The sequence below is a fragment of the Eretmochelys imbricata genome, chromosome 8 (genome assembly GCF_965152235.1).
Source record: "Eretmochelys imbricata isolate rEreImb1 chromosome 8, rEreImb1.hap1, whole genome shotgun sequence".
In the NCBI taxonomy this organism is placed as follows: domain Eukaryota; kingdom Metazoa; phylum Chordata; order Testudines; family Cheloniidae; genus Eretmochelys; species Eretmochelys imbricata.
This window is the reverse complement of record NC_135579.1, coordinates 51234469-51245391: the sequence shown is the minus strand read 5'-3', so window position 1 is coordinate 51245391 and position 10923 is coordinate 51234469. Positions and strand designations below refer to the sequence as shown.

The 10923-nt window shown below is 47.6% G+C and overlaps 1 protein-coding gene across 1 annotated transcript in view; it reads left to right on the top strand.

Annotated features, from left to right (window-relative positions):
* Positions 1–5326: 5326 nt before the first annotated feature.
* Positions 5327–10923, top strand: part of SEC16B (SEC16 homolog B, endoplasmic reticulum export factor) — a 36521-nt gene continuing 30924 nt past the window's right edge. The window contains exons 1-5 of the mRNA XM_077824900.1: positions 5327–5592; positions 6857–6963; positions 7710–7830; positions 9086–9200; positions 10423–10570. Coding sequence (XP_077681026.1) covers positions 5327–5592; positions 6857–6963; positions 7710–7830; positions 9086–9200; positions 10423–10570 — 757 coding nt within the window. The remainder of the gene's footprint in view (positions 5593–6856; positions 6964–7709; positions 7831–9085; positions 9201–10422; positions 10571–10923) is intronic.

The following is a 10923-nucleotide window of genomic DNA, read 5'->3' as shown; positions in this document are numbered from 1 at the left end:
CATTGATGACTGCTGCTTTGTGCAGTTTAAACTGTGGCTTTTTCCTCACAACACACACTGTCCTTCGCTATTTAGTGGATTACTGCAGTCTTGGAAATTATGCCCCTTTGCAAAGATTCTGCTCATCCTGAAGTGGCTGAGAATTTTAAGATCCCTAATATAAATGATGCCCTGGTGGGAGGCAGGCTTTAAAAAAAAAGTACCAGTTGCCTACTAGAGAGAGGCCTAAACTTACCAGCCAGAAACCAATAGAAAAATCAGGTGATAGTAAATACAGTAACTCCTCGCTTAACATTGTAGTTATGTTCCTGAAAAATGCTACTTTAAGTGAAAAGATGTTAAGTGAATCACTTTCCCCATAAGAATTAATGTAACTCCGGGGGGGAGGGGGGGTGTTACGTTCAAGGGAACATTTTTTGCCAGATAAAAGACTATATTTTTATTTATATATATATATACACACACACACACACACACACAGACACATACAGTATAAATTTTAAACAAACAATTTAATACTGTACACAGCAGTGATGATTGTGAAGCTTGGTTGAGATGGTGAAGTCAGAGGGTGGAAGACGGTAGGATATTTCCCAGGGATTGCCTTACTGCTAAATGATGAACTAGCACTTGGCTGAGCCCTTAAGTGTTAACACATTGTTGTTAATATAGCCTCACACTCTACAAGGCAGCACAAAAGTAGGGAGGGGAGACAGCATGGTAGAGAGAGACAGAGAGACACACCGTGTGTGTGAGAGAGAGAGAGACAAGCATTGCCCCTTTAAGTACGCTGACCGCACTCTAAGTACATTGCCTTTTTAAGTAGATCAGCAAGTTGAGACAGCAGCTGCTGCCAGCAAGCTTCCTGAGCCCTGTCATGTCCCCCCCTTGCTCTGTGGAGATAAGGTGCAGGAGTGAGGGGAGGGGTACACCCTGACATTAGCACCCCTTTTCCCTCCACCTCTGCACAGCAAGCAGGAGGCTCCTGGGAGCAGCTCCAAGGCAGAGGGCAGGAGCAGCACATGGCAGTGGGGGGAGGGACAGCTGAACAGCCCCACAATTTATAGCTTGCCCGGCGGCTGCGCACAGGGAACTTAGGGGAGTGGGGAGCTGATGGGGGGCTGCTGATCCACCCTGGTTCCAAGCCCTCACACTAGCTCCAACGGGCTGCTCTTCCTGCAAGCAGTGGACAAAGCAGTGGCTGCCAAACAATGTTATAAGGGAGCATTGTGCAACTTTAAGCATGTTCCCTAATTGACCATCAATGTAACAACATTAAATGGGATGACTTTAAGTGAGGAGTTACTGTAGAAAAGTTATCAACAGGAGTAACCGCATCAGTGCCTGTGTATTGCTTACAACTTTCTGATGGGCAAGAGAAATGTGAAACTGATATGATTGTGCAGTCCTGAAACAGACAAAGTTTTGAATAGCAGCAGTGAAACCGACAAGGGACTTGTTAATTTTACTCTGACAAAGCAGCAACTGAGGTAGTGGAACAATCTGTCTGCCTACTAGTTCTAGTAGCTGATGGCAGGTCAGAATTTACTGGCTCTGGAGAGCTCTATGGACTGGGGTTTGAGACCCCATGGTCCCTGACAGTTGTACACCACATGGAAGGAAGCTTTTCTGAGATTTTCAGTAAAGTCTTTGCTCTGACCTTTGACCTCCAGATCATTCAGTAGTTACAGATGATGGAACAATCAAACGTGATTGGGGTTGCGGGGAGGGGGGAGGTTTACATTTGCTCAAACTATATTCATCCACAGTTAGTAGTAAATTAACTAGGAAGCTTAATTAGCAAGTTTCATTTATTTCTCAGGTGGCTTGTTGGCTACATGATGAGATCAAATACTGTGGTGATGAGTATGGTATAAGACCATAAATAGAATAGAATAGATCCACTATTTATTATTAATAATAAAAGGAAAAATATCTGTGGGTTTTTTGGACTCCATATGTTGCATGGTGGACCCCTAACCAATGAGAAGAGAGGAACAAATGAAAAAAAAAGAGTAAAGTTGTTCCACTTGTATTATAAGGGAGGGAGGTAACTGGTTAACAAGTTACCATGGGAAGTTTGTCTCCCTTTTTCCTTTAGCTGTTATGGTTTTAAATTCCACGTGTCCCAGGCTGCCTAAATCTCAGCGTCTCCGGAAGCCTGAATAAACGCAAAAGCAAATCCCTGACAAGGGCAGAGAAAGCAGGCACGGAAGGGTTTGTCCCGAGGCAGGTGAGCAGCCTGCACTTTGCTCTGCTTCGTCAGCTGGGGGGGGATGTTTCTGTAGCAGCAAAGAGCCGGGAGTGCTGATCCAGGTTGAGGGTCAGGCAGGCATCAGCCGATGTGGCAGGTGGACTTTGACAGCTGCCTTTGGGGACGGAGAGAGCTCAGGCCAGATCTGCAAAGCTGCCGGTGGTGGGCACGTTCGAACAGGTGTGTGTACGCAGATGGGCATTTTGCTGCTCGCTGGGCTTTCTCCAGGTGCTTGTCATCCCGTGGCACCTGGAAAATCAATCACCATTTCAACCCGTTGCTCTTAGTTCTGGGCTGTGGGATGACATGTACTCAGAATAGACTGACACACAGACAAGTGTGTGCTCTAGAAAGCTGCTCAGTCCAGCATTTTATGCTTCGTGTGGTGTGGAGGGGGTGTGTGTGTCTCAAGTCGAGATCACATTGGTGCGAATTGTGAGTGTTGACCCTTAGAATAGCACAGAACAGTTTTGGTAAAGATGTGGGAGAGGGGAAGAGATTGTAGCTTTTTGGGTGGGAAGGGGCAGAGGGTTTATTAAAACGAATTGGTGTCAGCCCCTGATTCCACATGCCCCATAGTGACTGCACAAAGGACTAAAGAGCTGAGCATGCCTTACCCTTTAGAATGGGTTAGATAAAAAACCCTCACCAGAGCACCCCTGAAATCCAGATTTGGATCCAGGTTTTGTGGCTAGGGACCATTTCTTGGGCATTAGCTATAATAGAGCTGTGGGTGTCTCCAAGCGCTCCATTCTCTAGAAATGTTTTTACTATTACCTGACTTTCTGGATGTGGGGACTGATAACATTGCAAAGTGAGTGCTGTTAGTGGGTTCATTGCCCACTCTATGGCTTCCATGCAGTTCATTTCATCAGGACTTTTGCTGTTACACCAGGCATTAAAGGGGGCAAGTAGCCAAGGGCAGACTAAAATGGTGGTGCCTCCAAATTGCTCCCAGGGCCAGTGGTGCTCCTGGCAAACAACTCCAGCAGTGGGGAGGTGGGATCCTATTTTAGGCCAGGCTGTGGGACCTGGATCATGCCTTCATCTTTCCTGAGGTCAGGTAGCTGGTCAGGACTGTACAGTGTCTGAGGGGAAGGCTCTCTGAAGACCCCTTTGCAATATCCTCCCACCCCTGAAACGTACTTGCTATTTTGGGGTTGTGGGAAACATATTGCCCAAGTTACTTGCACTTGCAAGGCTGGCTTGTCTCCCTCTCCTCCCAGCACAAGTTTCACCCATCAAGACTTGAAAAATGTTTCAGACACCTACTAGCCCTAGGACTAATTCTACTAGCTGAAAGTGTTCCTATCAGCAAGAGGGATGGGGTTCTACCAGCCAGGCTGAGGGACAGTGCCCTGGTGAGAAGCTAATAGATGTCTAATACATTTGAAACTACACGCCTCCAGTTGCTGAAAGGCAGAGGGAGCTTCCTGTCTCTTTACCCTGAAAACTTCTGGCTGCTATGCGGCAGGGGTTCAGCTACTCTACATTTCCCACTTGTATTTATTTTTTTCTTATTCTATGAGACTAACTGTAGTTCCTGCTTTTGCTGCTCTTCATAGTTTTCTGAGCCATCTTCAGCAGCAGCATTGTGTTTTGACAGTTTCACTGCAGCCCACTGGGTTGTGAGTGACTGATCAATCTTGTTAATTTCTGCTTAGGGAAAGCTATGAGCAGCAAGAGAGTCATAGAATATAGAATATCAGGGTTGGAAGGGACCTCAGGAGGTCATCTAGTCCAACCCCCTGCTCAAAGCAGGACTAATCCCCAACTAAATCATTTCAGCCAGGGCTTTGTCAAGCCTGACCTTAAAAACCTCAAAGGAAGGAGATTCCATCACCTCTCTAAGTAATGTGTTCCAGTGCTTCACCACCTTCCTAGTGAAAAAGTTTTTCCTAATATTGAACCTAAACCTCCCCCACTATAATTTGAGACCATTACTCCTTGTTCTGTCATCAGCTACCACGGAGAACAGTCTAGATCCATCCTCTTTGGAATCCCCTTTCAGGTAGTTGAAAGCAGCTATCAAATCCCCCCTCATTCTTCTCTTCCGCAGACTAAACAATCCCAGTTCCCTCAGCCTCTCCTCATAAGTCATGTGTTCCAGTCCCCTAATCATTTTTGTTGCCCTCTGCTGGACGCTTTCCAATTTTTTCACATCCTTTTTGTAGTGTGGGGCCCAAAACTGGACACAGTGCTCTAGATGAGGCCTCCCCAATGTCGAATAGAGGGGAACGATCACATCCCTCGATCTGCTGGCAATGCCCCTACTTATACAGCCCAAAATGCCATTGGCCTTCTTGGCAACAAGGGTACACTGTTGATTCATATCCAGCTTCTCGTCCACTGTAACCTCTAGGTCCTTTTCTGCAGAACTACTGCCGAGCCATTTGGTCCCTAGTCCGTAGCAGTACATGGGATTCTTCCTTCCTAAGTGCAGGACTCCGCACTAGTCCTTGTTGAACCTCATCAGATTTCTTTTGGCCCAATCCTCTAATTTGTTTAGGTCCCTCTGTATCCTATCCCTACCCTCCAGCGTGCCTACCTCTCTTTCCAGTTTAGTGTCATCTGCAAACTTGCAGAGGGTTTTTATGCCATCCTCCAGATCATTAATGAAGATATTGAACAAAACCGGTCCCAGAGTCCTTCTGGCTGTCTGTCTGCAGATTCAGGAAAACAGCTCTGCATTAGCTCATATATGGAAGGTTCTCTTTGCAACTGGAAAGGCAAGAAACATATTGGGATTTTTTAAATGGAAAATTAAATTCTGCAAAAATTGTTGTTTTAGTCCACCTCACTTGCCAGGGAACGCTTCCAACTTGCCACTGGTGAGTGGACAGGTAGATTTTCCATGCCCGTGGACATTGGCATCTTGAAGGGAGTCAAAAGGACATGAACTAACGACAAAGCTGATTGGTATTATGGCACTGGAAACATGGCAATGTACTTTGCAGGCTGACTTTGAGGTGGTTTAGATTTCATGCCCTGGGATTTATTTCTTTGTTTACAGGAAGCTACAAAACTACAAAAAACTAAACCAAGGAGGAGGAGCTCTACAGCAAGACCCAGATGGACCCTTGGGTGCCCCCCGGGCAGCCCCAACCAAGAGGGAGGCATGTAGCCCAGATGGAGGGCCAGGACAGAGGCTCGTGGGAAGAAGGCTACCACAGACCTCGACCCCAGTCCAGGCATAATGGTGAGAGGTATTATCACCAGCAACAGGACCTCAGAACAGGATCTCATCTGTGGCCGGACCCATGGCCAGGGGACCAGATCAGACCAGGCTCCAGAGCAGAATATTATGAAAGCAGTTATCTCACTGGACCGTATTCAAGGTAAGGTTTGAATAAAATTAAGTAACTGTATGGATCAAACTGTCCTCTGTGGGTGCTTATCCCTCCACAGTCTCCTAAATAGCCAGTTATTAAAACAGGAGCTGCAGTGGCTGCTTTATTTAGGGTTGTGTAACAGTTTCCATTCTAATTCCCTCTTTATGGTCATGTATAACTTTCTAAAACTCACTTTTGGGGCTGAAATTTTCCAGGTTTGACCTCTATCCATCAGTGAATTTCTTTTGAAAATTGGAACAAATATAATTCAGCTCTTTTGAGTGCTAGGAAAGTGATAAAAATATAAAGAATAATGTAACACAGATTATTTAAGCCATATTAACTCTGCTGCAGAAACATTCAGGGGAGGAAGGATAAAATGTGGGATGGACACATCATTTATTGAGGAGAAGTGGCTTTGAGTGTCCTGGCAGATACAGGTTTTGATTTGACCAAGGTACGGACCTTTGAAAATTGCATGTTGTACCTGCGAAGTCCACTTTGCAGTGGGTTTTTCACAAAGCTTGTGAAATGCTCTGCTAAGTGGTGTGAGTGAACTGTAAGGGGTTGAGGGAGAGCTCTGGGCACTTTGGGATTCAGCAGAGAAGGGAGCCCTACTGGGAAGCCCTTTAGGAGCATGGCATCTTCAATTGTTTGCAGGAAAGAGGCTATTTTTTCCAAATCTCCTAAACTGCTCATGAGGGTGGATCCCTCCAGCAGAGCTCCTAGGGATATTCCAGAGGTGTCCAGCCAAATGATTTCAGAATTCCACCAAAGCTGGTAGGGCTCCAGTAGCCTGGAGATGACGCTTCTCTGTTAAGAACAGGAGGCGAAGGGAATCTGTTCCCCAAACCTCCCACTCTTGCTCCGTGCTTCAGAACACGCACCCTAACATCTGACCTTGACAATAGCCCTGACTGTGACCCTGCAGCTGAATATGGGGCTGATGAGACCCTGGCATTTATTTCATTGACCTCGTTTCACAACGGAGTCCCAAAAATCTCAGACTGGGATGGGATCCTGACCCAGCATTTCATTCCACACCTGATCCCTTGGCTTTTCACCTTGGAACTGATCCAGAATGGAATCTGGTGTCCTGACCCTAGATCTAGTTCTGATGCAGGACTAGTCTCCTGATCCTCTGTTTGGATCTGGAAATGAGGGCATGGGAGCTGCCCAGTGCCAATATCGTTCTGATGGGGATTCCTTTCTCTTGCTGTCCTTTTGGTTCTCTGCCCTCTCTGTTCTGTATATTTGGGATTCATTTCAGGCAAGGCTATGAGGACCCCTATTGGAGCTACCCATCGCCAAGCTCCGGGGAAGACTACGCTTACAGAGGTTATCACAGACCCTCTCAAGTACTGCAGCGTGAGAGAGGTACTGTACATTCCTCTAGGAAATGAAAACTACTTTGCTTGCTGTTTCTTGCTGGCCTGGCCAGTCTAGTGGTCTGTTGGTCTGTTGGCAATTCTTGACAGTTCTTTTAGCATTAGCCCTGTACAATGCATCCCTTCTCTGACATACATATGTCTCTATGTCATGGTGACCAGCCCTCTTAGAGGAGGAGAGCTGGTTGTTGCCTCCTCCAGAACCAGCTACTCACTTTTTCTTGATTAGATGGGCTTTCCAAAGAGCATCCCAAGATGTTCTCCCTCTCCTGAGGAGCTGAATTCAGTGCCTCCATTCTCAGCCCTTGAATCCTGGTCTCATGATGCAAGATTTGGGTTTGCATCTGAGAAACATCCACAGCAGTGACATACAGGAGCATTTGAGCGCCATGTAACAGGTGAAGCATCAGGTCATTACGAGTCCCAGACAGTGTAAGATAGTGCTGATTTCACTGTGTGATCAGAGCTCGCTACCTGATGACATTTCTGAGCTAAAGGAAATGTGAAGGAAGGGATGTCTGTTACTGTGCATGTAATTTATAGGTGTGTATTGGCCGTACAGGCATACACGCATACATACATATATCATAGCACTAGCTAGGCAGAATAATTTGGAAGCAATGGAGTGCAAATGACAAATCCTGACTCAATCTTGTCCCTTTTAAAACTTTATTAATACTAATTGCACTGAAGAAAAATACTAGGTCTTTATGGTGGTTTTCTCTGAGTGTGCAGATCCAGGGCACGAAGATCCTTATGGCAGGCACATGAATTACTGGTATCAGAACTACTACAGAGACTCCCGTCATGACCACGAGACCAGCCCATTTGGGCAGAATGATGTGTCACAATACCGGTAAGGGTGATGTGAATGGGAAGGGAAGAACCTAATGTCTGTGCATGAGCTTTTCGGGCAGGTTTCCAACTTCCCCCGTCAAAACCCAAGCAATAACATGTGATACATAGGGGGGTGTGGTTATGCTGTCGTCCCAGATGCACTGGCATGGAATGTCTCCAGTAGCTACGTGCCGGTGGGACCCCACGCTGCACACCCTGAACCTGTTGTGGTTTGCTTAGTGAATTGTGACCTGAGCAAGTAGTCTCAGTTATGCAGCCAGCGGCTCCATTGGCCCACGCTGTTTTGTGTTAATGTGCATACACGGTGCTCGCTGGCTCTCCTGCAGCTTCCCATGGTGTCACCATTAGATCACTCTTGAAATAGCCTCTCAGGTCAGTTTCAAGGATGTCCTCTACTGTATTTCAAACCTGGTGCAGCCAGGGTTCCCCCAGCATCACTCTGTCGGTGTACATGGCCTGGCCCTGCTCAGTCACGTGCTCTGCGGAGCTGATTAGCGCTTTGGGCAGCACTAGCCACATCCCCTTAGCTTCCTAAAACACAGGCAGTGGGATTATGATGTGTGCATATGGCAAGGGAGAAAGGGTTCCCTGTGCCTTATCCATGCTTAGCATCAGGCTAGCCATCCTAGTGCTCCTAGGGCCTGATCTGATCCCTAATGAAAGACTCCCATTGACTTCAAAGGGCTTTGGATCAGGCCTCTAGATTAAAAATTCTACTGGACAGGGACTGTGTCTGTCCAGCACCGGACACACTGACCCCACGCAGGAAACAATGATGACAGTGAAATGCATTTCAGTGGTTTGGCCTGTGTGATTGCAGCCAGAAGAGGGCTGATGCTTAGGGCCAGATTTTAAAACGCTCTTAAGGCACGTAATGGTGCAGACAATCCCTCTAGGTGCCAATCTGCCTCTATAGGGGCCTAAATACCTTTAAAATCTGGCCCTTAGTAGCCAGTACCCAGCTTTTCATCTTGGCAGGATGCAGACAGAATCCGTGCCATTGGACTGCAAAACTACTGCTCTGGCTCTTTCTGCAGGAGACTGAGTCTGTTCTAACAAGCCGGTTCTGTGTATTCTCATTTCCCTTGAATAAAGAGAAGGAGTCTTCACCCCCATGTGGCAGCAGCCACTGGCTTTTCACCTAAGAAAGTCATCAGTACTGGAACTTGATGAGCACATCTGCAGTGGGTTCTGTGGATGGCTCACAACACATCTGCCCTCATGTTGGGTTGGCACTCTGTTCCCTCCCACAGCTCAAAGAGCTACAGTTTCTACGAGGAGAGGTACATCTCGACTCCCAGGCAGGAGCATACTGGGGAGGAATCCCGGGGGAACTACGTGGAGGACGCCAGCTTCCAGCAGTATGAGGTAACCACAGAGAGACAGATGAGTCGGAGATCTGAGGTTCTTCTGGAGATTTTGGAGAGTGTCTGTCAGCCCATCTGTGTGGGAGTGTTGCATAGTTGTTAGACCAGGCACTCAGGAGGTCTGAGTTCTATCCTTGGATCTACCACCAACTCTCTGTGTGACGTTGAGCAATTGCCTTCCCGCCCAGTGCCTCAATTTCCCAGTTTGCAAAATGAGGGTAGCCTTACTTCCCTATCTTCCAGCGTTGATTCATTACTGTTTGCAGAGTGCTTTGAGAGCCTCACATGGAAACATGATGGAAGGGCTATTAGTATCATTACCACAAAGGCTTCTTCTGTGGGGCTGTCACTTGTACTCTCCATGGCATCTGGAGGCAGGGCCCACCTTTGCTGCACCTGGAACTGGCGCAAAGGGTGGTCTTGGTGGGTTTCTCCACCCTCTGTTATTCTAGGACCTCTATATTAGTCCAGTCCCTCCACACACCAGGGGGCTGTCCAGCAGCACGGTTATCTGCTCCCAGAAGAGGTGGTGACAGCTGCCTATGACAGAGGACTGCTTATTTCCACGAGTGACAGGAGGCTCTGTCTGAGTGACTGCATTTTGCAAATGATCAAATGACAAAACGTATCTAGAAAATGCTCATTTGCTTCCGCAGGAGCATACGCGGGTGTCTGTGTCAGATCAGTGAGAGGTATTGGGCTAGAGCGCAGCTGGTGTCAAATGGTATAGCTCCATGGAAGTCAATGGAACTATGTGGATTTACACCAACCGAGCATCTAAATCATATTCAACAAAACCACCAGGAATAAGCAAAGTGTGACTGAAAGAGTTTTAGAACTTAAAGTGCTTGCGATCATCTGAGGGGAGACGTTGCTGTAACACACATCAGTGGGGGCAATGTCTGTCCCCCTGTGCCAGATCCGCAGAGGACACAAGCTGGTTACAGCTCTTAGCTTGAGACTAGGCAGTTTAGCTCAAGCTGAAGAGACCCCTGTTGTTTGTTCTGCAGGCGCTGGTCCAGTGCCGGTGCTGGCCAAGCTAGGCACTGTGACACTGTATAAATGCAACATGTCTTTGTTGTGTTACAGCTCCATTTCCACACAATGCAACTCTCACCCCTCTTGCCAGTCTCCCTTCCCACCTTTCCCGTCTGGCAACCTCAGGCCACCATTTTCTCTGCTTCCCTTTCCCCATGGCTCCTGTGGCTTCTCTTTTCCCTCAGCTCCCCGCCCCACGTGAGCTCAGCTGGCTCGTGCAGTACAAGGATTCCGGCCTCAGCTCCAGCAGCTATGAACTCAGTCAGTACATGCGCGACTCTCCCAGTCAGTATGCCCCAGATCCTTCAGAGACCTGGAGTCCAGTTCAAGCAGGTGGGTGTGAGGTGAGGGCACCAGGCCTCCATGGGGTGGGCAGGCACATGCAGATGCTCTCACAGCGGGGATAGTGGGCTGTATGAGAATATGGCTGTTGCCCTCACGTATGAGCCTGTAAAGCATCATGGGAAGTTCGAATGGCCAGTACTGATGCTTAAGGCCAGATTTTAAAAAGCTTTTAAGGCACCTAACGGTGCAGACAATCTCACTTGGAAAGCAGCATGTGGAAATTACCGGGTGAGGCTGGGCATCACCCAGCAGTACTGGAGGGTGGGGGCAGGGTGATGCTGGGCATTGCCCAGCAGTACTGTAGGGTATGTCCATATAACCCAGTGTTAGATTTAGTAGGG